This window comes from Podospora pseudocomata, assembly GCF_035222375.1.
Source record: "Podospora pseudocomata strain CBS 415.72m chromosome 2 map unlocalized CBS415.72m_2.2, whole genome shotgun sequence".
In the NCBI taxonomy this organism is placed as follows: domain Eukaryota; kingdom Fungi; phylum Ascomycota; class Sordariomycetes; order Sordariales; family Podosporaceae; genus Podospora; species Podospora pseudocomata.
The window spans coordinates 212717-239542 of record NW_026946366.1 but is presented as its reverse complement, the minus strand read 5'-3'; the positions used below and the strand labels follow the sequence as shown (position 1 = coordinate 239542).

The window sequence follows — 26826 nt, the reverse complement described above, 5'->3', positions numbered from 1 at the left end:
CGCCGGGATGCGTGTGCATTTGCCCCTAAATAGTCAAGGGTTGCATGATGAGGGCATGGTGTTACCGCCTTTTCGGCGTGTTTTTTTTTTGGCAGTTCAGGGATGGAATTTTGTGGTTGCCACAACTTTTGTGTTTTTGTTTTGCCCGATTGAGCGGCGATGAAAGGGGGGAATGGGGATATGATGGGTGGTCTGTGTTATCAGCGATAAGAAATCAATTAAACAGGCGTCAAGTTCGCGTTGTGAGGTGTGAGGCGTGTTCGATCGGGGTGGGGCTGCTGCCTTGTGGCCGGCGGTGGTGGGCGGTGACGGGGGAGGAGCTGCGGGGAGTATAAAAGGGCAGCCGGGATCCCCTCGAGGCCAAAAGCTCAGCTAAAAGTTAATCGTTTTTCCATTTTTTCGGGTGCCCGGTTGGGAGCCTTTGGAACCACGGAGTTGAGCGCTAAAGTCCGATCGATTTGGGTGCGGCAGACGGCCTGTGTTCAATCCTGGCTGTTCTGCCTGCCCAGGAGATGGGGGGTGGACCGTGCTTCACTTTCAAAGCTCAAACGCGCGCTGCCCGAGGCTTCGAAGGCAGCGCAAGGCAAGGCAAGGCAAGGCACGGAAAGGCCCACTTCGCGTCATTGTGGCCCCCCCATGTTTGGATGCAACCACGCTACGCCAACAATTATTCGAGTTGTGAACGAGAGCATTGATAACTGCCCTGCAGTTTGGAAAAAGCAACTAGCGATTGACCGAGCCCACGACGACAGCTATACTCCTATACAAACACCCACTCCCAGTAAAGTGCTCTCAGTTTCCATCTCTTCCTGAAGCTTATCTGGTGTTTGGCGGGGCATTCGCTGCAAGACAAACGGTTCGAGCGCAGGGGTCGTTGACGGTTGGACCCACCGACGCGACTGGGTGCGCCTCGCCAGGACGCGCTCTGGAGAATGAAACCAGCCTCTCAAATTCGGTCCACCCTACTTCGAGATCTCAATTAACGAACCTCTCCTCCGTCTCTCCACCCAAACTCGCCTCCCACCACCCGACACCCCGAGCCGACCACCGTCGAGTCGGCGCCCGCACCTATTCCTGTCGCCAATTGCTTGCAGAGCGAGCGACGCGGTGTCGTAGGATCTATATGTGACCATGGCCACTCCAACAAACTCGTGGCAGCAGCAGGCGCCCTCGCATCACATGGTTGCCCAGCCAGCCGGAGTCGAAGATTTCGGTGTCCAGACGAGGCCGATGGGATGTGAGTTTGCCATGCCCTGACCTTGACCCAGCCACACAGATCTAATGTCATGAAGTGAAGGTGCAGTATACCTTCGATCGAGATAGCCAGGTCAACTGCCTGGCTCGTTGGCCTCACCTGCTCCACATCCAGACAATTCCACTCGACGAAAGAACCACAATCGGCGTGGTGGACCTCCGAACATGTCTTCAGGCTGTCGCCCAGTCCAGCCCTGAGATTGTCAACCAGGCAGAGAACGACTACAGTGTGTATGCATATGACTTTTCAGAACCCGATGTGCCCCTGGTAGGGCAAGGGATGCTATCACGGGGGCTGGATCCGAACAACGAGGCGGCACAACAACAATTGGTCCCAGGGCGAGTAACCCGCAATCTGCTCGCCCTTCTCAACAGCGGGAGCCGGGAAACACTCGAGGTGAAACTCAAGTTGACAATGGTTGCAAAGGCGCCACCACGACCAGATTTTTCAGCCCTGGAGGGCTTTAACCTGTCAAACTCTTCTCAGATGCCCGTCGACGACAACTCGGAGTGGAATTCGTTTGTTCAGTCCAGCCAAATGTTTGGTCAGAATTCGAATGTGGCCCAGGTACCATCACCAGCGCTTCCTCCTGCTCCGGTCCAAAATCACGGCTATCACCACAATCAACACAACCCTCATAGCCAGCCCAATCAGCACACTCAGCATAATCACCACTTCAGCCACCCGATGCATGAACCTCGGCCGATGGAGATGAGAAGTGATAGTGCGCCTCCATATATGAATCGGCCATCGAGTATACCACCACCTGAGCCCCAGCCAGCGGCTCCGACGCCACCTGCGTCCCACGGCCTTCCTGGCGTCGCCACAGTCCCCGACCCCCCGAGGACGCACACCCCGATCCATAGCGCTCCCTCACCAGCACCTCAACCGCAGCCGACAGAAAATGTAGTCGAGATGCAACCACAAGCGCGTCCTTCCCGGCCGTCCTCACGAACCTCAACGAGAAGTAGAAGGCAACGACCGCCAACCGGCAGACCACGAGGCCGTCCGCGCAAATCGGCTGCAGAGGGCAACACGTCGGCGGCAGAGGAAGCCACTGACGGTGATGAAGGCCCACGGAAGAAAAGGGCAAAGGTTATCCGGGCAGACTATGCGGCCGTCGTGCCGTTTGGTTCTGCACCAGACTCACTCAGAGTAGCTGCCAGTACCTCAGGGTCGTTGCGCACCATGAGACCCATTGGTTCGGGAAACGACGCCCCGACGCCTAACCATCTTCAAGATGTCCCTCGTGCACCAACACCAGTACCTGATGGGGCTCTTTTGCAGCAGCAGCAAAGGAGAAGAATGGTAGGCCACAAGGCTCGGTCCGAGTCCGTTGGAATGGAGAATATCCCCGTCTTTCAACACAGACAGCCCCAACTACCCATGCACGAGATGAGCCAGGACGCCCGCTCACCCGTCGAATCATTTGGTCAATCACCAGACCAAGGTTATTCGCCCGAAGACAGCGTTGGTGACCTGGGCTCCTCACCCCCAGTCCCGCGCACGACCCCCTACCTCCGGTCTAGTCCACCAGCGTCGAGTCCGATTCTTCCTCCGATGCCCATGCGGAATGTCGACTCCGGCTTTATGAGCGGCGGTCTCGACGACTTTTTCGACGAGGATGATATGATGCCGGACCTACCCCCACCACGGATGCAGGAGCTTTCTGGACCCATGCCTGCGCAGATGCAGATCGCCCAGCCCGTACCTGTGCCCATGACCAGCAAACCCAACAGCCGCAAGAATAGTCGAGTTCGTACTGCGTCGCAGCAACAGGAGGTGACATTCCAAGAAGTGAACCCTGGCCCGCCAGAACTGCTCCCAACCAAGAGCCTCTTCAACCCCGCTGGGCGTGTTAAGACCTTGAACCGACCAACACCCCCACCTACCACACACCGGCCATCACCACCTCCTGCTTCCCATCAAGCCGTGGAACGGCCGACAGCTTCCATCCCGTCCGATCAGCCAGCGCCAAAGAAACGAAACGCCCGGTCCCTGAAACGATCGCACACTGCCCCGAACCCAGTGGTTTCGGAGCAAGAGGCGCCGGTACAACCAGCACAGGCGCAAACGACAACCCAACATTATGGCCTGACCCAGGAATCGGCTCTTCCTCCACATTTCGAGCAGCCGCCTGGGAGCATGAACAGTTCCGTGCGGCCCACCGCCGACTTGGACAACAACCATGTCAGAAACGGTTTCGCCAGGGCCTCTGAGCCTGCTCAGTCGCCTCGAGAGGTGTCAGTTCCTGCAGCGCCGCTGCCGGTGATGGAGAGCCACGAGGTTGTCGAACCTTGCTTCCACCAGCAACAGCCTCTTCCGCCAACATCTAGACCGCCTTCGCGCCCGGCCTCGCAAGACCCTGAAGTCCCGACCGTCCCAGCCAGCGATGTCGGGAACGAGCCAATCTTGACTTTGCCGCAGCCATTCATGTCCGAGGCCCCGTGCCCGCCGAGCGATTTTGACGCGCCTCGCTACAGCAAGAACCTGGTCAAGAAACAGACTATCAAGGAGCGGTTGGAGTCTGCTATCATGAGAGGGGAATCCCCCCCATTCTGTAACAACTGCGGCGCAATTGAGACGCCTACTTGGCGTAAGATATGGATCCAAGAACACAAGGGAATCCCGCCGTTCTATGAGTTTTCGGATAAGCCAGGTTTCGTTACCATGATTGACATTCTCGAGCGGGATGCGGAGGGCCAGCCAGCGGCGTATCGGTTGGTCAAGAAGAATCTTGGTACCAAGGACGACAAGAAGGTGTGGGTTGAAACCCTCTTGTGTAATCGTAAGTTTTGTCTCGGCCGACTTTAGGCCTTTCGCAATCAAACTAACTTAGTGGCTAGCTTGTGGCATATGGCTTGCCAAGTTCAGAAATCACCGCCCGCCTGACCGGTGGGAGAAGGATGCCGCCCGCCTCAACCAAAGCCGTAAGAGGCGCGAAGGCAAGGGCAAGAAGAAGTCACGGGCCAAAAGCGATGGGCCGGTGAATCCCACCTCGGAAGCCTACTTCACGACGGACCCTGCTGGCCCATTGGACCATGAGTCACCAGAAGAAAACATTCCTGAGAGCATCCCTGAGAACGGGACGCTACCAGAAAGCCACAACACAATCGCGACCGATGACAAGCTTTTAAACTTGCGGAGCTCCCCAAAACAGCGCTTGCCGGGATCAACTCACTCGAGGGGTAGTGGAACAGCGGACAGCCCCATAGCAGTTGAAGATGATCTCGGCAGCACAAGAAGGCTGCTCTTCCCGTCACCTAGGAAGGATGCAATGCCCCGGGTTCTTGGGGAGCTTTCGGCAAATGCCACACAAACAGCCACTCACGGTCAGGTGGCCAAGTCCGCTACATCGGGCAAGGAGAACCACAACACTCTTCCAGCGCGTACTGGTACGCCAGCCAACGGCGGCGACCAGCTCGATCAAGAGTTGTTTGGTACACCTCCCCGATGCCCATCCACTCCACCTCCCAGTTCCACTGCCGCCGGTGTGTTCAGGACACCAACCCGGCCGACGCCCAGTCATCGCCCCATAACAAGGAGTGTCTCTAGGTCGATGCGGTCCCATCGAAGCATTGTCAAATCGCCGATCGATGTCTACATGACCGCCCGCAGGATCACCACTCCCCGATCGGGATCCAACCACGGCCTGCTGGCTCCCCCCAGCTCTTCCGGCAGACGACGAAGTCCCCGACACGCCCCTACCCAGGCACATTTTGTGCATGACGATGATGCACAGCACTTCGAATCACCCTTCACCGCGAACCTCGCCCAGCTCCTGAGCGAAGCCAACAACTTCACCACCGGATCACCTTCCCATAGGCTGCCTGAGATTGATCTCGGGAGCCTTCAAGATCTGGACGAGGCCGCACTTGCCCAACAGCTCCTCGAAAGCACCAATGCAATCGATTTCGACAACCTTCTCGGTACCGAGTTGGCCATGCAGCCTAGCTCGCCGCCCTCTACCAGGCGGAAACGTCAAGGTGGTGTCGAATTCGGAGCGCCACTGGGCGAGAACACATGGGCGGAACCACATGGTGCTGGAAAGGGATACTAATTAGGAAGATGGCCTTCCCACCAAGCAACCTTGTCCTGATTCGCCTGCAATCGAATACGATTTTTTCGCTCACGATAAACTTTTCCGATTTTACGACAAGCAACACAGGCACGCCCAACGAGCGCCGTCTTGATGCGCAACAAAACGACACATTCCACTTTCGATGATGTCGAGTAGATACCCACTTTTGTTCCGACTTTTTATGTTTTATACGACTACAACAACAACAAATCAGCAACAATGTTGTTTTTCTTTTCGGTTTTTTTCTGTCTTGCTTTTATATTTTTTGTTTTTTATATGTTTGATGCAAGAATAGGAGTGGTTCGGTGGTTTCGGAAAAGGGATAGGGGAATAACAAGTGGTTTTCTTTTTTTTTTCTTTTTGAACCGCATAGCCTGGATCGATGGATTGGGTGGGGGGGTGTTCTGGAAAAGGGGAACAGGATATCTGGTTCTGGGTTGGAAGAAGGGACTGAGCGCGGTTGGGGGGGGATGGTGATGGCATTACATCACTATGATTTGGGAGGGAAAGGGAAGGGAGTTTTTGCAGCGATGGGGGAGGTGTGAGTTACTTTAGCTTTAGTGTTAGTCAAATGTCAAAGCAAAGAGTATTGATATTGAGTGTATCAGGGGGGGAGTTGTCTGTGTGTTCGTGTTGCGTGTGAAGGCGGGAGGGGAGGGGGGACGGGAGGGGGGTCTGCATATTGCGGCTGTCGCTTGTCTACATCTCATTAAGGATGAATTTTGTTTTGCCAAGTGTCTTTATGAATCTTAAACCACTCACTGTCACTAGATGTGTTAGCACTGTTCTCAGAGGAGGAGATCCTCATTACTGTACTCCCCCAGTCTAGCTCTCCTGGTGATCGTAGGACGGACTCCGAGTGACAGTGGGTATATCTGTCTTTTAAAATGAACTAATACTCGCGCATTCCCGGGTATCTTTGAGTGTAAGAGCTGGACAAGCCCGTTTGACTGAGAGATGACATGAAGATTTCTTGGCTGTAATAGTGGTGCTTGTGCGACGAGGGTAAGAGATTCACGAAATGTGCTCTCCGGATTTTGGTGTGTGTGGGGGGGGAGGGTTCCAGTTTTAAGATCCTTCAAAGGTCTCTCTGACCAGAGTAACGAACGGGCATTTGTAGCGGTTTTTCCGTAACTGGTGATGTTTTGAGAATCCCGGGCCGTTGTACAACAGTCAAAGACCACGACACTTTATTCACGAAAGCCCATATCTTGTCCTGTCATTCATGATAAAGGCCGGGAAGAAGGGGCACATTTTATGAGTCACATTATAAACATATTGCCGTTGTGTGTATGGACCCGTAAGCTTGAAAAAGCCATGTCTATACGTACTGTGAATACAAAGGCCACTCACCTATTCAGTAGGCAGCGAAATAACCGCTTTCAGGCCTCGCACTCGCTGATCAATCAATGTAGGTTCTCCTAACCCCATCACATGCCATCGTCGGATCCTTTCCCTAAGGGGCTAGACCACAGGTTTCCGCGGGTAGAATCGGCGAGGGGAGCACCAGCAGCAGGGAGCTTGGGGCAGAAAAACATGGTCAGGGCGACCAGAGGTGAGGGGAAAGGAGGTGCGGCGAGGGACGACAAGAAGAACCTCAAGGGCAGAGCAGATGGTCAGTGTGGAGGCGAGAAAGAGACTGAGATGGGATGAGGCCTCGTATCCAACGTCTGTGTGTTCCCAACATTTTGAGAGAATGTATAGATTTATCAGCAAGCCAATAGCTCTATTTGCCATTATCTATGAGCCACAGAAAAAAAAAAGTCGAGTCATGCTTCCATGAAAGGATCTCCGATCTCGAGTTGCTAGAAAAGAAAAAAAAAAGAAAAGAAAAGAAACTAGGTATATGCTCTATTAAGTTCCGTATGACGTCTACTCGTTGGTAAACAAGTTCTTGTGCTGATGTGTTATCTCCACCACTGTGTTGGCAAGGTTGTAGTCTGTTGTTGAAAACCAAACCTGTCAGTGTTATCTGTGGCAAGGAGGAGGACATGCAAGCAAAAAACACTCACCAACGCCCGTGCCCAGGTCAAGGGAGCTGAGGACTTTGACTGACAGGTCTGGGTTTACTTTGCCAATGACTTGGACACCGTTGCCCGGGACTAGGTGGGCATCCTACAGAGGGTAACAACATGTTAGCCTTGCTTGCTCGGAAAGCTTGTTGTTTGTATGCGTGTGGTTGTGGATAATGCGGGGAGCTGCAGAGGTGATATGTCTGTGTGGTTATGTGTTCTGATCCGATCTTGTGCATGTTGTGGTCGATTAGGTTGGATTGGTTGTGTGGGGAAGCTTGAGGGAGAGACAAGATGGATGAGGGGTAGAAGCTTACGCGATTCAGCTTGCAAGAGATGTTGCCGTCGGCGTCGATGATGGCGTCTTCACCGCGGATTTGGGCGACTTTGCCCACGACCATAACATTCCTGCCGACGTATGAGTTGAGGTAGGCGCAGGTAACTCTGGGTGTTGAGGTCTCCATGGCGTGTGTTTTTATGTATCCGCTGTTATGAAGATTTTTGACTGTGTTTCGTGGTATGTCGGTGGTCGTTTCTTTCCACTCTTCTTGAAAGTAAGTACCTGCAGAAAATTTGGCGGATGTTTTGATCGGTCCCTGAAGTAGATGTCTGAGGCTGGCGAGGTGGTGCCTGGCACGCCTACCTATGAGCGGCGACCAAATAGAGTTTGGCCCGTGCTTGCAGGCAGGCAGGCAGGCAGTGGAGCGCTAGCCCAAAGTGTGAATGGCGTCTTGTGGGACCGTCTTGACTTTCTTGGCACAGCATCCTGTTTCAACCTCACCTGGTAGCTGGACGTAGACAGCATTGTCCCCAGGAGAGATCTTGATGCTGCTGTTCTTTTTTACAAGATCATGTGTAAATTTTTCTTACTTGGCCGCCACAATGGATCTTTCAAATCAAAATCCATATCTAGGAAGCTAGACGTCCTTCTCCAGAACCAGGGCTCCTTGTTAGTGGAACTGGAAAATGCGGAGGTGGCGTCCGTCTTCCACTTCCTTGGGAGATCGCTTGGTTTGTCAGATGGGGATTTGGGGATGAGGGCCTTCAAGGATAGCTAATGACCCCGAAACATCGTGAAGATTGTTGAGAGAGTTGATTATCGGCTTGGCAGATCAAAAGACGTACTCTCTCGAGCAGGTTTCAGCGTGGGAGTTTCATAATCCACATATCGTGTCTTCTATGCAGAGCATCGAGCACCGCGCTCAACCGAGTCGTATGATAGTCGCATCCTAAGCAAGAAAGCGCGCGGAGCATCTGCATGATGGCTGCCGAGCTAGGTCGATAGGGTAATTCTCCCCGGTACATGGCCCTTTGTCCTGTTTTCACGTACTTGTACCTGTCGGTGTTGATCAGGAAGGTGTTCGGGAAGGTCTAAGCTAAGGTGAGCCCAGTGAAGCTCTAATGTCTGGCACTGGCAGCAAGCCGACCCCTGTCAGCCAGCGGGCTGGTTCCGGTGCCAAGTGGGCCCTGCTGCCGACCAACCTGGAAAGCAGGAATGCTATCTCCGAGTCGAGCAAAAAAACAACCTTGAACAAAGCATCCTCATGAATTTGATGGGCCTTGAATTGATTGTATCAAGGACAGCGGTGTGGTCCCCAGTGCGCCCATGTTGCTGATCAATTGAATAACTTTTCAGCAATGGTCTTCAATGAAGATAAGAAAAAGACTCTCAGATGAATAAACACGTTTGATTTTGGGTCTGGTATGGCATTCCAACAAATCCCATTCTCATGCTGCGGGGCATATTTTCCAGAACCACCAAAGGCCGCAACTTCCTCTCCACCCTCACCTCGATACGCAGGCCGTGTTACACGACAGACTAGGTAGGTAGAGCGCAGACCTACTTCTCCGCTCCCGTCGAAGCACAGCACACACACACCATGTAGCCCCAAGCACCCTCCCCGCCCCGCGCAACCTGGAAGCCATCAGTCTGTCTGCTGGGGCACGATGGCGGATCTTGTCCCATGGACAAGATCGAGCTCGGCCCAGGACGGTTGGGGTTGATGCCACCCGGACCACCTGACATTTGATCAAGGCACCAAACAGGCGACTTCCACCTCTGCTGCAGCTCCTTGGGTCTTTCGCCTCCCCGTTCTGCCCTGCTAGCATAACCCCGTCCGGCCCCAGGCACGGCTGGTGCAGCTCAGCGGCTGGACGGGGACGAAGCTGCATGAAGCTCAGCAAGCTCATCGGACATGCAGCTGGTAGCTCGGCTTCGAGACCTGTCTTTGTTCTGGCCTCTCTCCATTAGGGCTGCTTGGGGTTTCCCCGCAGCTGTCGGATCTATGCCCGCTCAGAATCAGGATTCCTTGACCACGACCACAACCACAACCCTATACCCCGCTATCCCATCCATCGGCTTATAGCGATTGCCTGACAGTAACAGACAGACAGACTCCTTTGCTTCTTCCCACCTACCAATTCAAGTTCCCGCAAATCGCAACAAAGGAATGCGCCTACTTCCGGGGCGAGGGTGAGAGACAGACCAAACGCGGTCACACAACATTCCCGTAGCGAGCCGTGAACCGAAGAGACCGTTTTTCGAGAAGCCACACCACACACAGCCCACCCCACAAACCGCCAACTTGGGATCACAGTATGTCTGACGGCCAGTTTTTCAAATTTTGATGCTTCGCTCCTGCCTTCATCCTTTAGCTCCCCCGGCCAACATAGAGACTGAAGCTTTACTTCCATATAGAAGCGTTTAACCGCGGCCAGCACAACTCGTACCTGGTGCCTGCCCAACGAAGATAGGCTAGCCGGAGGTTATCTCCGCACCGGCTCCAGTCTTCTTTCCAGAGCAAGAAGCCCTGTCGAGCTTTATCAACCTTGTTTTGTTTGAGGACTTCAAAAATCAAACCCGAACTCTGCTGCAGAGATCGAGTTCACCTTATTTTCATTAACAACCACTTGGTATTTCGTTAACGACCACTTGGTATTTCATTATCAACCACTTGGTTGTAGCTGGCAGTCCATTGCATAGTGGGTGAATCCAGCAGACCATCACAGCAGCGAGATGGATGAGCCCACCCACTACTTTGATCAATGCCTGGACGAGTTAGAAGAGAGGCCTGCCTATCAAACACCAGACCACAATGTCGGTGAGCAACCCATGGAGCTCAACTTTGCATCATACGACGACAAGCTAGGGTTCGGGCCCTCTCCATCCCAAGATGACCCCCATCCAGATATCGACCTGGGCGGTCCATCATTCGACTGGCCAGTCGGCACCACCATGGATCCCAACGCTGGTCAAAAACTCTTCGTCGACCCAGGTCTCTACCATCCAGACCCCGACGGCGAAGACATCAAAGCCGACATGCAGATTCTCTCCATGGAGATGTCCCGCCCATCCACCCAACGAAGCTCATCCAGCAAATCGCAGTCGAACCGAGCCTCCAAGTCGGGGAGCACTTCCACCGACATCACCCTCCCAGAAGACGCCTTTCAAAGTCATGCACCAAATAAGAAACGAAAGACTCGAAAAAATAAGAAGGAGGCCAATATAGAGCAAGACGAACACAAACGCAACAAGTTTCTCGAACGGAACCGCATCGCGGCTAGCAAGTGCCGAGAAAAGAAAAAGGTCTTTGTCTCGGAACTCGAAGAGGCCAAGGTTGGGCTTGAAACCCAGCATGCGGCCCTCCAGATGGAATTCAATGGCTTGGTACATGAGGTCGGCCAGCTAAAGCATCACTTGCTGACACACTCCAAATGCAACGATCCGAACATTGACCGGTGGCTGAACAACGAGGCGCGGAGGTATGTGCAGACCAGCAACGAGTTATTCGGAGCCGGGTTCACCTTCGGACAGCCAACAACAGGGGTGAGCCAACCTCCGGTTCTGACACCGGCATCACCACGGAGCAGGAATCCGAGCATCGCTTCGAGTCAGTACCAACTCCAGGCGGGGATGACGGGGTTTGAGGGATTGACGGGAGGGCCGGGGAGCACGTCGGGGAGTGACCGGCAGGGGAGCATTGCTTATCCTCCTGGTGAGTCTCTGTTTTGGGCAGCGGCCACGCCGACGGGTGGTGGTTGCTGCGGCGACGGGGGAGGTGGGTTCTTGTTGCCGGCCTAGTTTGAGACTTACACTCCTTTCCCAGGTCCGGCTGCTCTGTATGCGTCCCCGACCGATACTGCGTTTCCGGTTTCGTATTTGGATGACCCGGCGACCGGTGCGGGCCATGTTCATTTGAATGGTGGGGGATTGCTTAAGAGGGAGTCGCCGACGGGGTTCAATTATGATCATATGCCGGACTCGATGTTTAGTCCTGGGGTGGAGGATGGGGGGGAGGGTTTTGGGGCGTGATGAGAGGGGTGAAGGAGTGGTTGAGTTGAAGAAGGAAGCGAAATATTGTTTTTGAAAGAAGAAGGATGTTGGTGTCCACGAGGGTATGGACCAGATGACAATCATCGACCCCTGAAGCTGGGCGTTTGTTGTTGACTGGTTGATGTGTCGTCCATACACAAACCTTGGTGGCCCAGAGGTCGGGTACTGCTTCCGATGAGCAGAAGCATCGTCTCTTCCAAGAGTTGAGAAAGAACCCGACACAAGAAGATTTCCAAAAAAAAAAAAAAGAAGAAAAAAACAAACAATAAGGGGATACTGAGGAACACTCTAGCGAGCCACAAAGTCTAATAATCCGGAGGAGGAAAGGAAAGAGAAAGGAAGCATATGTTCATACCGGAAGTTTTATATGTTTTTGCTGGGGTCGTTGGAGTTTGACGTTACTTTTGGGCTGGATCATGATGGTTATGGAAGGAAAATGATATTTTTTGGGAGTGTTGAATAATCCGTTCGTTCGTTGTGTCGTGTGTTGCCTGCCTGGCCCCTTGTTCGTCGGGATTAATACGTCATATGGTGTTGCCGATCAGGGGGGGGTTGATTCATGGGGGCGTGATTGGGGTTGGTTGGGTTGTATGAGAAGCTGCTACTTGGGGGTGTGTGGTAGTTGAGCAAAGTAGAATAATTGAAGAAGGAATTTGTTCTTCTGGGACAGACGTGTGAGATGTGGAAAATTTAAGATTCTTTTTTTTAAAAATAAATAAAACTGACAAGAAAAAGGTGAAAGGGTGGAGGGGGGCTTTGACAAGACACTGTGCGGCTGATTGGAGAGGGTGTTGGTCTTGTAAGCTGTGGCGTCATAGGGGGGATTTTTTTTGGGGTGGGTGGTGATTGGTTGGTGATGTGTGTGAAAAGGTGGCTTGTTGATTGATAGGCCGGGACAACAGGAAGGGTCATGATAGTGTAGGAGAAGGAGGAGGAGGAGGAGGGAGGGAGGGTGTTGCGTGGAATCAAAAGAATGATAAAGTTTAAAAGAGAAGAAAAAAGTGGTTTTTTGTAAGTGCGGTTTGTGTGGATCGAACACACGACCTTCAGATTACCCTGGTGGTGGATATTTGGATTTGAGTTGAAGTGGACTTCAGTCTGACGCTCTCCCAACTGAGCTAAACCCGCGGCTTGGTTGATAGTGGTCGGTGAAGGGTGGGTATATGAGGAGCGTGATTGCGATGGAAAAGGTGAAAAAAAGGGGAGAAAATCTTAATAAAAAGTATTGAATGGTGTAAGAGAGATCTCAAATACAAGAGCAGGAAGGAGAATTTTCATTCAAGATAGTGCAATGCATATCTGACGTCGAAGAAAACATCTCATCTTTTTGGGTATCAAAACTATGTCATCGACCGGTTTGTCCTGCTGGCTTTTTGAGTTCATACAACTCGAGGCCCTCATATATAATCTCGTTCATAACCTGTTAGCCTCGACCATGCCCTTGTAAAACACACTCCTTTTCTTCCACATCTCAGAGATTTTAGAAGCCCGAAGATCCACAAATGATTGATGTAATGTCCGTAACGCCTCACCATCCCAATCCGTTCCTTTTGCTTTTTCCGACCCTACAAAACCTCCTCCACCTCCTCCATAACCTGCACCGGCGTTGGCACCCCCTCACCCTCACTCCCACCCTCACTCGCCGCACCCTCCATCTCCACATTCCCATCCTCATCCTTCTCTGCCGCCCCCTCGTCAAAGAATTTCCTCACAATCTCATCCTCCCTCTGCTTCTCCAGCTGCTTCTTGGTCAGCTTCTTCGCCTTTTCGCCCTCGCCAAAGACGTCGTTGTTGATTTCTTCCCATGGTTTCCTCCTCGTGTTGATCACCTTGGCGTGGCCCTTGCTCTTTTCGATCTTGGTGATGGTGCGCTCCATGACGGCCTCGGCCATGTCCATGCTTCTTTCCTGGCGCTTCCGGGCTTTGGAGCTGAGCTGGGCTTTGCGGCCGGTTTTGCGGGTGGGTTTGGAGACGGAGGAGGCGAGCTGGGCGGCGAGGACGGCGGGGCGGTGGTGGTCGGTGGAGATGGGGGGTGGGAGGGCGGATTTGAGGGATTTGTCCGTGTTGATGTCTATGGGCTCTTCGCGGCGGGAGGCGCGGGAGTGTTTTGATGGGCCTGGAGGAGGGGGTTTAGTACATTCTGCGACTGCTGTTGGGATGGGTGGAGTATTACCTTTCTTGCCCTTGGAAATTGTTGGTTTGGCCATTGTGGAGTTTGTTGTAAACAGACCGAACTTTGCAGCGTATCGAGCAGAATGGCGCAGCAAAGGTTGAGGTCTGAGGGTTTGGTGATGATGGTGTTTGGTGTTTATCGGCGGGCGGAAATTCCTTATCGATGTGTATTTTCTTGCCAAGCCTGATTTTTTGGGTGGGGTTGTTGTGCTTGACGTTGCAGGGATGCAGCATTTGGCGTTTGCTAGCATCCCTGCTCCCCAGAAAATGGGGCTGGAGAGCTTCAATTTTTTAACTTTTGCTGCCTGCAGTGCGTTGGGAAACTGGTCGCTTTGCAGCAAACAGGGACAAAGTGAACTCAATATCTTCCGAATCGTCAACAAACACACCCTCGAGGCATCCCAATCAAGCCAGACGAAAACAATAACCGTCACAAAACAGCCGGAATGAGAGAATGGCTGACACTGGCCCCACCGCCGGCTGGGGTGTTCGTCCATTCAACTGCCAGGCGGCCAATTGCTGGCGTCAGATCCATCCCCCTCCCCTGTCGCTTTGCTCTTTTCCACATGCTGACTTCTTGTGACTTCTGGCTTTTGCATTTGAACGCCCACAGCTTTTTCAACCTCAACAGGTTACGGAGTACATTGCCAACGACAAACTCAAAAGAGGTCATGGAAGTAATTATATTCGCTCGTTAGCCCTCACTTCCATCCGCTGCTGCTGCTGCTTCGTGATTGCGCAGCTTCCGTCCGCTCTGCAACGCCGCCACCAGCACCGACACCAGTTGCTCGCTCGCAGATCACAAACACAGCAACACCGCACCGACAATGAATACCGAAGCGTACCGGCGCATACTGGGCCAAGTGGAAACCCGCGTTGGCCTCGATTCACAACAGCATTCTACTTTGCGACAGCTCAAAGACCGCGCCGTTGGCCCGATAGGCATCATCGTAACCCTCATCGTCGTCCTCGTCAGCTGGATCTATCAGATTGCTAAACGGCAAGGGAGGGTCCCTGATTTGTCACAGCTTATCTGGAAAATACTCGTGGCTATCACTCCGGCCAGGCTGCTTTACGCCATGGACGACTTTCTCAACCCCTCCCTTTTTCCGCGGCCCCCGTCGGCCGATAGACCTACGACTCATGAAGCTAAGAGTGATGTTCTTAAGAAGATGTTGGGCTTGGAGACGGCGGCAGGAATTTTGAACTCGGGCATTGAAGCGGGGCGCAAGAGCTTGACTACCCTGTCAACTGCAGCGTTGAATGTGGCACGTAAAAGCTCGCCAGACCAGCCTCCGGGACTTTTGAACATGGACAACTCTTGCTTTCAGAACAGCATCCTTCAGGGACTCGCGTCTTTGAGGCCCTTTCCAGGATATCTCTCAGCAGTCTCTTCAGCCATGACTTCAGCCGACAGCTTCACGATCAGCAAGCTTCATAAGCTGGTTCTGGATCTTAACAACCTGTCGAACAACGGGAGAACGCTGGGCACGCCGGCCGTTTTGAAGAAGATGAATACCTGGCAACAACAGGATGCCCAGGAATATTACTCCAAGCTTCTCGATCAGATCAGCAAGGAGGTCGCAAAAAGCTTGAAGAATCCTCAGAATTCCCCGGCATTAGAGCTTGATTGGTCGCGCGACGACTCGGACTCGAGCCAACACAGCGATGACAGCGGGTACCATAGCATGGAGAGTCAGTCCAAGTATGGGCAAGATATCCGCGTGACTCGAAACCCCCTGGAAGGCCTCATCGCCCAGCGTGTAGCATGTGTCTCATGCGGCTACTGCAGTGGCCTGGACATGATTCCCTTCAACTGTTTGACCCTCAACCTTGGAAAGCGGATGGAGCATGATCTTTATGAGAGACTGGATGCTTATACCAGCCTTGAGGCGATCCAGGACGTCGAGTGTACCAAATGCACCTTGCTTAACTCCCGCAGTGGTCTCCAGGCTCTCGCGGAGCGAGCCAACATTCCTGGTTTGGCGGAAAGAATTCAGATTATTGAGGAGGCGTTGGAGGAGGAGGATTTCAAAGATGATACGCTGAAGAAGTGCAACATCCCTCGGACACAGCGGAAGAGTTCTACCAAGACTAAGCAAACGTCTATCGCCCGGCCACCGCAAAGCTTGGTTTTCCACATCAACAGGTCAGTGTTTGACGAACGTACTGGTCGGTTATACAAAAACGGAGCAAATGTTCGGTTCCCGATGGAGCTTGACCTGGGCCCTTGGTGTGTTGGGAGTGCGGCAGGCCTGACGGGTCGGGATCTGAGTTCGGATCGGGAGGAGTGGATTACAGACCCTCGCTCGTCGATGGTGGCGGGAGGAGAAAGGACGTCCCGGATTACCGGTCCGATATACACATTACGGGCGGTGGTTGCTCACTATGGTAGACATGAGAATGGGCACTATGTCTGCTTTCGGAAACACCCCAAGTCATCATCACCGCCAGCGGCGGCACCAGAAGTGGGAGGAGCGACGGATGAGCCGCCTAAGCTTGCGTCGGAGAAGGACATGTCTGCGGATGCACCCTCGACACCGGTGACTCGTGGGACTCTGGAGGAGGATCTGGAGGAGGAGCAGTGGTGGTCACTGAGTGATGAGGATGTCGCCAGGGTGGATGAGGATACGGTGCTGGCGCAGGGCGGGGTGTTTATGCTGTTTTATGACTGTGTTGATCCTGAGCAGAGTTTGATGACTGCTGAGCTTGCGAGTTGTGATGAGATGCAAGAGGGGGAGGTTCAAGGGCCGATGTCGTCGTTTTTGAAGGTCGATTGTCCAGAAGGGGAAATCCAGGGGCCGATGTCGTTTTTGAAGGTTGATGGTCCGGAAACGCCGGCGATATCAACGGAGGGTGATGCGTCGTTGTCAGAAGCTGCGGCGATACCGTTACCTGACGGCAATGATAGTGACTACTGATTGTTCATGGTGGATAACTGGGTGTATTTTGCATTTTTCTTTCTACACAGCGATGGTGTTGGGGCGTTTTTTTTTGGGGGGATATACCATGGGCTTTTATTACACGAGCCAAGACAAGTATTTTTCTTTTTTTATATCATTCTTGAACTTGGATCAGATCAGGACATAAATGGACAACAACACAGCGCTGAAGCGTTTCAACATTATTAGGCGGTGGGGAAATGGGACAGATGGATGGAGGATGTTATATGTACTTATTAGCTTTGCTTCATCAGCGAGTTCAACAACTATTAAAATGAATGAGAGGTAGCGATGAAGATGATTATTAGACAAACGTTGTGTTGTGCGACGTTGCAAATCAAGATGTGTATCTGTGTGTGTGTGTGTGTGTGTGTGTGTGTGTGTGTGTGTGTGTGTGTGTGTGCGTGTGTGCCTGGTTCCAAGATGCTACAGTTGTACGAGCTGCATACACCGCCACACATGGAGATTACTTACACCTGGCACAGCACATGGAGATTATACCTTACACCTGGGCTCTGCCTGGTTTTGGGTCGGCTCGGTATTTCCAACGTGTCGGATTTTCCGAGGGGTAGGTAGGTGGTTTAACGTTTGGTCGTGTGTCCAAACATGAGCGGATTACGAGTTGAACATGGCTGCTTATCGTGAGTTTTTGGCGTAGGTATAACGGTACTAAACCTAAATTACCTTACATTAGATTTTATAATCTTAAATTTCCGATCACAGCTTAGTCTCCTTATTTAAATTTTATTTTACTACCTTACCTTTACTTTTGTTCTATATCTGTGACGAACCCCTATCCAGAACCTCTGAAAGGGACTTTTTGTAGGGCATGAACCAACAGACGGGAGGTGGTGGTGATGCTGACATTACTTTGTGGGATTGGTATTTTTGTGTGACGAGGTGGGGAGAGTCAGAGGAGATGACTCCTAGACAGGTGTTTCTCACAATGATAACATCTTCAATGCAAGCAGAAGTCGTTGATATCAAGACCTGGGATAGACCCGCTGATCTGCGGATGTTAAGAGTCCGCTTCTTTTTCTCGCCTATCAGGGTGTCATTTTTTCAGGGAGGGGGACCCCGCTGGACTATCCATGATGCTATGTTTGGAGGGGAAAAGGGCGGAATTTCGAGAGAAAGATGCCCGGAACCGGTGATAATAAATGCAAAAAGATGTCTCTGGGAAAGGGATAAATTCAGATGAACCTGAAGGGGTGCAGGTGAGAAGGGATAATAAGCCTCCTAAGCTTTTTCTGCTATCATGACCCCTATTTCATGTGCCCCCTGGTTGCATGTGGTCCAGATTTCTCTACAACTTCTCAATGTGACATTGGTTGCACCATTCGTCCGTCCGCGCTGACGAATTAAAGGGTCCGATTTGAGAGTGTGCAGGGGAAAAAAACGCCTCCCCCCGGCCGTTGGATTTGGTGCTGGTGACACCTGGGGTCTGCTGGTTTTGTACCGTAAGCAGGGGTGGGTTTTGTTAGCGAGCGAGCGGCTCAGCCCAGTCGCAGTCGCAGCCCCCCCCCCCCCAAGTCCCCATCGTGGGTAGGTTGGTGCCTGTCCCCAGTTATTTTGTTGTTGGTCCTTTTGCACTTTTGGCGAACACGACAACCTCATTTCTTCCCTCTTTTGCCTTCTCTCCCTCTTTCGCGGGATCTCTGGGTCGTTGAGTATTTTTTACTTTTTCCGCTCTGCCGCCGATAGGAGAGCAAACGCGCAACGCGGAGAGAGCAATTTGGGAAAACACTCGTTAAATTATTTTCTGGCTGCCTCCTCCCCACTATCAATCACCACCGCCGCCGACCAGACGAGTATTACACCCTCCCTTACGTTCAACGCGCTTCGCATCGCAAAACTTGTCTCTCGCTTCCCCTGCGCAAAAGGTTAAACCTTAACGACTACCCGGAACCCGAAAGCCGATCTCTTTTTTGCGCCCGCGCGCGCGCCCGGTACCGATTCCGCCCGAATAGACATACAGCACCCCCGGATCCCCGGACTCGATGGCCGCGGCCAACAACGATGATGATGTCGAGAGGCAGCAGTTGCACCCTGAGCCTCAGGCGGCAGAGGCTGAGAAGCCACGCCCGGCGACGGTTCAGCGGGGAGGATTACACCCTATCTTTTACATCTTGTATGCATTCCCCAGAGAGACGTCATAGCAGGCGGCGCATGTCGTGAGGGAACATGAGGACTGATACTGGGATAGAGCGTGGATTTTCTTTTCCAACTTGACGATTCTGTTCAACAAGTGGATGATTGATGGGAGGGGGTTCAGTACGTATTTCTGTTCTACATCTCTTCCTATACTGTGAACGATGCTAACCTACTCGCAGAATATCGTACGTACAACCTGCACTGACACACTGAATGAATATTGACCCCCCAAATCCAGCCGTGATCCTCACCTGCTGGCACCTCGTCTTCGCAACCGTAGCAACCCAAATCCTAGCCCGCACCACCCACCTCCTCGACGGCCGCAAGAACATCAAAATGACCGGCCGCATCTACCTCCGCGCCATCGTCCCCATCGGCCTCCTCTACTCGGCCAGCCTGGTCTGCTCCAACATGGTCTACCTCTACCTCTCAGTCGCCTTCATCCAGATGCTCAAAGCCGCCGCCCCGGTCGCGGTCCTGCTCACGGCCTGGGCCTGGGGGGTCGAGGAGCCCTCGCTCAAGCGCTTCCTCAACATCCTCTTCATCGTCGCCGGCGTTGGTCTCGCTTCCCTAGGCGAGATCAACTTTTCCATGGCTGGTTTCCTGTTCCAGGTTGGGGGGATCGTGTTTGAGGCTATGAGGTTGATCATGATTCAGGTTTTGCTGAGCGGGGAGGACATGAAGATGGACCCGCTGGTGAGCTTGTATTACTACGCTCCCGTCTGCGCGGTGATGAATGTGATTGTGGCTATTGGGAGCGAGGCGAACAGGTTTGACTTTGGGGATGTGGGGAGGGCGGGGGCGGGGTTGTTGGTGCTGAATGCGATGGTGGCGTTTATGTTGAATGTTTCGAGTGTTTTCCTCGTAAGTCAATATCCCCCCTTAACTGTCCAGCACAAAGATACTAACAACCACGTAAAGATCGGAAAGACCTCGGGGCTGGTAATGACCCTGACGGGCATCCTCAAAAACATTTTGCTGGTCATCATCTCGGTCATGATCTGGAAGACAAACATCACGGCGATCCAATTTGTGGGTTACGCCATCGCCACGGCAGGGTTGGCGTATTACTCCCTCGGGTGGGAGCAGACGGTTGCCATCTCGGTCGGTATCTGGGTGTACGCCAAGAGCTTGTGGGAGAGGGTGGCGGGGAGTTACTCGCCGCTCAGCCAGGGGGAGGGAGGAGGAAGTCAAGAAGGAGCGGGGAGGTTACCTGCTGCTGTGAAGAGGGCGTTGATCATGGGGTTGGTTGTTGTGACGGTGGTGGTGCTGGTGGCTGGGTTCCTTTATGGGAGCGGGGGGCCGGCTACGGGGCCGGTGTCGAAGGAGGTGGAGGAGATTGGGCAGGGGGCATAACTGATTTATTAGATTAATGGGGTGGTTGCTTTCGGTTTTGGGTTTGTTTATCTCTCTCTCTCTCTCTCTCTCTCTCTCTCTCTCTCTCTCTCTCTCTCTCTCTCTCTCTCTCTCTCTCTCTCTCTCTCTCTCTCTCTCTCTCTCTCTCTCTCTCTCTCTCTCTCTCTCTCTCTCTCTCTCTCTCTCTCTCTCTCTCTCTCTCTCTCTCTCTCTCTCTCTCTCTCTCTCACACTCTTGAATAGGGAGGGGTTTGAATACTGTAATGATGTATGAAAATTGGGGTAAACTGGGCTCTTTTTTTTTCAGCGTTTACGTTGTTTTTTTTTTACGTTACTGCGTTGACACGATTTCATTGTACATATTCTATCCCATTGCCAAAGGCATATATGATGCTGTGAATCATTTTGGTTCCTTTCAATTTATGTCCATAGTTTCACACATCTCAGAAATACAAGTACATACAAAACATCTATTACTCTACAGGGTATATCGGTATTCTATCCAGTCCCTCCCCCTCACTTCCCATTCGCCATCCGTCCGCCTAGAGAAAGATAAACAGGCCTATACTCATCCCTCGCCCTCCCCCAAAGATCATCACCGCGAGCTTTCGTTTTCTGAACCAGTTTTCCCACCACCAGTTCTTACGGCTTCGCCGGCAGACTTTAACCCCGGCTTCTGCTCCGTCGCCTGTCACGATCCCTGCGAGTCCGGCTCCTGTCCCTATCCCTATCCCGATCACGACTCCTCTCGCGATGTCGGCTGCGATCACGGTCTCTGTCCCGACTTCTGTCTCTGCTCCTATCCCTATCCCGTCTGAAATCCCGATCTCTGTCCCTGTCTCTGTCGCGGTTCCTGCTTCTGTCCCTGTCCCGGTCTCTCTGCCGGCTCCGATTCCGCGACCTGCTCCTCCTCCTCTCACCCCTGCTATCATCTCTTCTCCTGTCACGGTCACGGTCACGATCCCTATCCCTCGGCCTGTCCCGATCACCATCATACCTATCCCCCCCCCTGTAATCCATCCTGTCCCTCTCTCTATCTCTGTCCCTCCTGTCTCTGTCTCTATCCCTATCCCGATCTCTCTCCCGATCCCTCTCCCCGGGTTGATACCGATCGCTATTCTCCACCCGCCTCTTCACAACCTCCGGACTCCTCTCCCCCGTCCTCCTCCCCTCCTCCAGCCCCTTCTCCCTCGCCTCCTTCTGCGCCGCAAGATAGGCCTTAGCTTCCTGCTCCCTCTTCTTGACCTCGGCTTGTTTCCAAGCCTCCTTTTCCGTCTGGTTGAGGCGGGAGGGCGGGCGGGCGACCATGGAAGCCGGGGAGCGGGACCGGTCTCGGGGGTGGAGTTTGCTGCCGTCTTTTTCGTCTTTATCGGTGGCAGTATCCTTCTTTTCGCGCTCTCGGCTGCGGTTGCGAGAGCGCGATCTGTCTCGTCTATCTCTGTCTCTGTCGCGGTCTCTATCCCTGCGATCACGAGAACGGGAACGGGTTCTGTCACGACGGTTGAAACGTAAGCGAGAGCGAGAACGGTCGCGGCGGTCGGGTCTAGAGCGGGGAGAGCGGGTTCTGTCGCGATCTCGGTGGCGGGAACGGCTGCGGTCCCGCCTGTCGTCTGTTCTGGCTGTCCGAGGCCGGGAGCGGCTGCGCTCGCGGGCTTCTGATTTGGCCGGTGTTTCTTTTGGAATGACCGCCTCGTCCTTTCGCTTGGTGGGGGTCTCCTCGATCTTTCGGTCGTCTCTCCTGTCATCACGCCGGTCGTCACGGCGATCATCCCTCCTATCATCCCTTCTGCGTGAACGACTTCTGTCCCTCCTGTCATCTCTCCTATCTCGCACTCTAGACCGACTCCTTCTCCTGGAACGACTACGGTCGTCATGCCTTGGTCGCGGTGACCGGGTCCGAGGTCGTCGACGGTCATCGTCCCGCTCCCTGCTTCGTTCCCTACGAGCGGACCTCGAAGGACTCCTACTCCTCCGACGCTCCTTTTCGGCTCTCGGCTCGGCAGGTTTAGCATCTGTTGACTCCTTGACGGCAGGAGCCACCTTGGTCTCCACCGCTTCCTTCACAACCGGCTCTTCTGGCTTTTTAACCTCAGCGGCAACCTTTGGCGAATCTCTCCGAATGGGATCAATGGCCGAAACCGGCTTTGACTTTCTAGGCGGTGGGACCAGTACAGGGTCGATCTCCAACTCGGGCTGCTTCGGCGCAACACGCTTGCTTTCCCTGAGAAGATCCGCAAGAGCCTCCTGCTCCAGGCGCTCTTGCTCCTCCTTCGTAAGCGGCTTCTTGGCCTCTTCGGTTTTCCTCTCAGCAGAACGCTTCCTAGACCGGTCTCGATCACGATCTCTGTCTCGGTCCCTATCCCTCCCCCTGTCACGGGATCGATCACGGTTCCGACTCCTGTCACGGTCCCGGTTGGACCGATCACCCGACCCTCGATAGCTGTCATATCCAACCTGGACCCGATCCCGTCGTCGGTCCCTATCCCGACTGTCATCACGCCCCCGGTCCTTATCCCTTTCCTCTCTTTCTCTTTCTCTTTCCCTCTCGCGCTCTTTGCGTCTCTGTTCCCTCTCCTCCTCCCTCTCCCTCTCCCGCTGCTCCCTTCTTTCCCTCCTCTCCTTTTCCCTCCGCTCATCCTCCTCCTTCTCCTTCTTCCTCCTCGCCTCCCTGGCAGCCCTCTCCTCCTCTCTCCGCTTGGCATCCTCCTTCTCCTTGATCGCCCTCTCCAACTTCCTCTTGTTCTCCTCTATCGCCTGAAGCTCCATCCGGACACGCTCATTATGCGCACGGCGCGCGGCTGTCTCGGCGGCATACTCCTCATCAGTCTTTGCGCCCAAGAGCCGTTCCTTCTCCGCCTCCTCATCTCCTATCTCAGCACGGCGGAGCTCGCGAAGTTGGGCTTCAATAGCGCCCCGGTTGATCAGCTTGCTGATCATCTCCTCGGCTCTCTGATAAACGCCCGATCGATCCAGCGCGCCATCGATAAGAGCGGCGGCTTTGGTTCGCTCGAGGGTTAGTAGCTGGGCGGGGTTCTTTTCGATTTCTCGTTCAGCGACTTCAAGTATTTCTTTGGTGATCTCGGCTTCTTGACCCTGTGAGGTTGGGTTAGTCGGAGAGCACCCCAGGGGTGGTGGGAGAGGTTGTGAGGGATAGTACGTACTTCGAATTCTTGCCATACTTCCTTGCGCACGGCATCATAACCGCCCTTCTTCTTGAAGCTGTGGGCTAGGCTGTCGATGGTGGCTCGCTTGACTTGTGACAAGGGGAGATCGGAGGCTTTGAACTTCCTCACAACTGGCGGCGCGGGTGCTGGAGGGGGGGTGGGAACTGGCGCATCGGCCGTTGATGCGGTCGCCATGATTGCGATGTAGGTTTGATTATCGTTTAACGCACGCTCGGTTTCTGTTTTGTTGTCGCGGCACAGAGAGGAAGGAAGGGGACACCGTTCACCCAGTCGGTTGAATGGGCACCGAGATTTTTGCTCAGGGCATTTCCAAAGTCGGGTGGAAAAAAGAAGTCGCTTTTCGAGAGTTGGCTGGAGCAAATGAACAAGTAACAAAGACGCAATAGCACAAGGCAGTTAGTTGTACAAAAAACAAACTTTTTGACACATGCAACGATTGGGACGTTCAAGAAATCCAGTCGCGTCCAATTGCTGCGAGTGACGGGGGAACCTTCAACACACGCCAGAAAGATTCTAGTGGGGCGCCTGATATCTTGGCGTTGGCATGGGTTGAATGCAAGGAAAAGAATGCAACGACAGGGATTCCACAAGCCATGAGAGCACGAGCCACTTCCAGCCTTGCAGTTGCTTGCCAGGTGGGACCGAGCTGGCACCTGGCAAGCAGCAAGCAACGTCAGTCGTGATCCCGCAGTGGGTGTGCGCAGCAGCAGCCAGAGTCAATTGGAAAAGCTTCAGGTTTGAGGGCAAGCTACCCAGCAACACATCCCATCCTCCTCCAAGAATACCAGCGTCGCAGGCCGGGAGCCACTCACCTTCACACCTCTCCTCACCCACCATTACTCCGACACAAATCAACCAAAAATGGTCTCTAGACTCGTCTTCTGGACCGGCTTCGGTATGGCCCGATCCCAAGCTCCCAATTTCTCAGCTACAGGCAACAACAAACTAACATAAGATTTCCCCTCCAGGCCTGGCGACGCGCTTCTGGCAGCTCGGCATCGAGATGCGCCCATTTTTCCACAGAAAGACGCTCTGGGCCTATCCCGTCTTCGGCGCCGTCGGTGCGAGCTTTGGATACTGGCTGGAGGGTGTGGATCAGAGACAGACACAGCTCCTGGAAGAGCGCAAGAACGCCATTCTGGAGAAGAGAGCGAGGAGGGCAGAGAGGGAGGCTGCGGCTGCTGCTGCCAGCCCTTCGGTTATCCAGGCTTAAAAAGGAAGGATAGGAGGGGGTGATAGGAGTTTGAACAGACAGGCAGTATGATAGAGGCAGGAATGGCGAACAAAACAAGTACATTTTCACCTTGAATGGTTCACAAACGAGGCGGAAACGAATTGGGAGCTAGGAGGTGAGCTCAGCGTATAAATTGGTTCAGTTCCCACTCTGGATATCATTCACTCTTCCACGCATGAGTGGTTTCCATCTATTCCCAAGCTACAGCATTCAAACCCTCGAACAAATGCACCAGGCTACACTATCGTCAATGCTTTTCGTCCTCCGCCGGATTCCCTTGCGCCTGTCCTCCAGTTTGCCCTCCAGGTAGTGCCAACTAAGCAATCTGGGGATCTTCCCGCATCCGCAAGAGCGCCAGGATAGCCTGGGCTGGAGAATTACCACCCCCGCTCTCAAACTCTGTTACAACACCGCTGATATACTTATCTTGGGTGTTGTCATATAGCAGCCGGAAACACTCGGCGGTGTTCCTTTCGGGATCGATCTCATTGTAAGTGAGCGCGTCTACCGACACACGCTCTCTGTCAAAGTTGATCGTCTCGCAGAGCACCGTAACCTTGGCACCGGCATTCTGACCCGCCATAGCAACATCCGCTGTGCCAGAGGCAGCATTAAGCGACCCGTTAGCAAAGATGGCCTCTCCGCCGAGAATGACGTTCGTAGCTCCCGCAACCTTTGGCCGTAACCCGCCCAGATTTGGCGAGTAGAGCACGTCGATCCCCGCCTGACGAAGAGTCTTGGCCAACGTCTGGCCTCCACGCTCATACGGGTCGTCAATGATGGTAACATCAAACGTTTTCCCAATCTCCTTGGCCTTCAACAGCGTCTTCTCGACCAGCCTGTGGCGGCCATATGTGAGAACCTTCTCCCCCTCCTCAATCAACCCGGCAGCATTCCTCGCGATCAAGTACTCGGCCAGCTTGATGCGCTCGTTGATCATGGTGTCGATCCACTCCAAAAGCTCCTCCTTTGTCTCGTCCTCGGGGTCGTTGATATCAAAACTGTTGATCTTGGTCTTGAGCAGTCTGATGGCATTGCCCATAGCAAAACACATCGGTCTGCACTCGGTAAGATACTCGATTTGTGGGTTGAGGACATGCGGCACAAGATGGCGAGATAACGAGTTCCCCTTGGGAGTCTCGTAGGATTCAATCACCTGTCATCTCGGTCAGCAAGCTGGCTCCAGCAGCAAATTATCCATAAAAGACAAACCTTCTTGAACGCCAACAACGTCGCCTCAAGACGAGAGATACTGTCCTTGATAGCAAAAGCAGCCATCTGCTGTCCCGCCACCAACACAGCGGGATCCACGTCCTTGTGCGTCTGCGACAACTGCACCCGCTTCGCCATGGGAACATGGCTGAAGCACTCGGGAATTCCGCTCCTAGCATCTTTCTCCTTCTCGATCAGAGGGCCCCCAATGGACGGCCGCCGTCCGCTCATGGAGCCCCGGTGTTGCTTGCTCTGTGGTGGTTGCCCGTCCTGCTTGCCCTTGCCTTTCCCTGCCTCCTTTGCCGGAGTCGCCGCCGCTACCGCCACCTTGGTCTCAATGACCTTTGCCCGTCTGGCGGCCTTCTCAGCCTTCGCCTTGGCCTTTAGTTGCGCTGGGGTAAGCTTCTCTGGGTTGGCGGCCGCGGCTGGGGCAGCAGCCGGGGTTTTGGCGGGTGCTGAGGCAGACGATGTCTTTGAGTCCTGGGGGGCCGGAGCCCCAGCTGGAGCCCCGTTGCTCTCGGTGGCCATTTTGCGTGTGGGTGGTTTTGGTTGTTTGGTGAATGAATGCAAGCGGGGGACTTGACGATGGTGGGGGCGGGTTGCGCCGCGATGTAGAAAAGTTGAAGAAGCCGGGTCTGACGTCGTGCGAGTTCTCTTTTCGGTAGATGAGAAAAACCTGAATTCTAATTGGGCTTTGGGGATAGAATCTGTCTTTGATTTTTGTGTCTCTGGGTTTTGGGCGCAAATTGCAGTCACCCTTAAGCTTTCGTCAACCACAAATTTGTGTCCTGTGAGATTGAGTCACAGGCGATGGAAAATGGCTGCGCGATTGACATGAGCCTGGCAGAGCACCCCGCGCCCCGCATTCTGCGGGTTATCTCTCCAATCAAC

General features: G+C 53.5%; 10 protein-coding genes and 1 non-coding gene across 11 annotated transcripts; 6 read left to right on the top strand and 5 right to left on the bottom strand.

The window, feature by feature from the left end:
* The first annotated feature begins 383 nt into the window (after positions 1-383).
* Positions 384-5794, top strand: QC762_205220 (uncharacterized protein). Its single transcript, XM_062887414.1, has 3 exons — positions 384-1237; positions 1293-4043; positions 4102-5794. The coding sequence occupies exons 1-3, from the start codon at positions 1132-1134 to the stop codon at positions 5313-5315; spliced, it is 4071 nt and encodes a 1356-aa protein (XP_062745522.1). The 5' UTR covers positions 384-1131; the 3' UTR covers positions 5316-5794.
* A 1414-nt stretch (positions 5795-7208) lies between these two features.
* QC762_205210 (uncharacterized protein) lies at positions 7209-7812 on the bottom strand (the record flags this gene model as incomplete). The annotated part of the gene is made up of 3 exons (XM_062887413.1): positions 7209-7276; positions 7349-7451; positions 7666-7812. 3 exons carry the CDS (start codon positions 7810-7812, stop codon positions 7209-7211), a joined length of 318 nt encoding a protein of 105 aa, XP_062745521.1.
* Positions 7813-9223: 1411 nt separating this feature from the next.
* Positions 9224-12331, top strand: QC762_205200 (uncharacterized protein). The gene is made up of 3 exons (XM_062887412.1): positions 9224-9944; positions 10047-11343; positions 11455-12331. Exons 2-3 carry the CDS (start codon positions 10365-10367, stop codon positions 11658-11660), a joined length of 1185 nt encoding a protein of 394 aa, XP_062745520.1. The 5' UTR covers positions 9224-9944; positions 10047-10364; the 3' UTR covers positions 11661-12331.
* A 366-nt stretch (positions 12332-12697) lies between these two features.
* QC762_0036700 lies at positions 12698-12809 on the bottom strand. Its single transcript has one exon. It is a non-coding gene; the product is annotated as a tRNA-Phe (tRNA).
* Positions 12810-12984: 175 nt separating this feature from the next.
* QC762_205190 (uncharacterized protein) lies at positions 12985-14393 on the bottom strand. Its single transcript, XM_062887411.1, has 2 exons — positions 13855-14393; positions 12985-13797 (listed from the first exon to the last, which is right to left on the bottom strand). Exons 1-2 carry the CDS (start codon positions 14348-14350, stop codon positions 13247-13249), a joined length of 1047 nt encoding a protein of 348 aa, XP_062745519.1. The 5' UTR covers positions 14351-14393; the 3' UTR covers positions 12985-13246.
* A 287-nt stretch (positions 14394-14680) lies between these two features.
* UBP1 (ubiquitin-specific protease ubp1) lies at positions 14681-16774 on the top strand (the record flags this gene model as incomplete). Its single annotated transcript, XM_062887410.1, has 1 exon — positions 14681-16774. One exon carries the CDS (start codon positions 14681-14683, stop codon positions 16772-16774), a length of 2094 nt encoding a protein of 697 aa, XP_062745518.1.
* A 1654-nt stretch (positions 16775-18428) lies between these two features.
* On the top strand, positions 18429-19154 carry QC762_0036670 (uncharacterized protein; the record flags this gene model as incomplete). The annotated part of the gene is made up of 3 exons (XM_062883310.1): positions 18429-18926; positions 19002-19069; positions 19129-19154. The coding sequence occupies exons 1-3, from the start codon at positions 18796-18798 to the stop codon at positions 19152-19154; spliced, it is 225 nt and encodes a 74-aa protein (XP_062745517.1). The 5' UTR covers positions 18429-18795.
* An 8-nt stretch (positions 19155-19162) lies between these two features.
* QC762_205170 (uncharacterized protein) lies at positions 19163-20652 on the top strand (the record flags this gene model as incomplete). Its single annotated transcript, XM_062887409.1, has 3 exons — positions 19163-19813; positions 19871-20416; positions 20538-20652. The coding sequence occupies 2 exons, from the start codon at positions 19163-19165 to the stop codon at positions 20303-20305; spliced, it is 1086 nt and encodes a 361-aa protein (XP_062745516.1). The 3' UTR covers positions 20306-20416; positions 20538-20652.
* Positions 20608-23663, bottom strand: QC762_205160 (uncharacterized protein; the record flags this gene model as incomplete). Its single annotated transcript, XM_062887408.1, has 2 exons — positions 20608-23397; positions 23466-23663. 2 exons carry the CDS (start codon positions 23661-23663, stop codon positions 20968-20970), a joined length of 2628 nt encoding a protein of 875 aa, XP_062745515.1. The 3' UTR covers positions 20608-20967.
* Positions 23664-24173: 510 nt separating this feature from the next.
* Positions 24174-24763, top strand: QC762_205150 (uncharacterized protein). Its single transcript, XM_062887407.1, has 2 exons — positions 24174-24384; positions 24458-24763. Exons 1-2 carry the CDS (start codon positions 24351-24353, stop codon positions 24700-24702), a joined length of 279 nt encoding a protein of 92 aa, XP_062745514.1. The 5' UTR covers positions 24174-24350; the 3' UTR covers positions 24703-24763.
* A 276-nt stretch (positions 24764-25039) lies between these two features.
* QC762_205140 (uncharacterized protein) lies at positions 25040-26792 on the bottom strand (the record flags this gene model as incomplete). Its single annotated transcript, XM_062887406.1, has 2 exons — positions 25936-26792; positions 25040-25879 (listed from the first exon to the last, which is right to left on the bottom strand). The coding sequence occupies exons 1-2, from the start codon at positions 26461-26463 to the stop codon at positions 25040-25042; spliced, it is 1368 nt and encodes a 455-aa protein (XP_062745513.1). The 5' UTR covers positions 26464-26792.
* Positions 26793-26826: the final 34 nt, after the last annotated feature.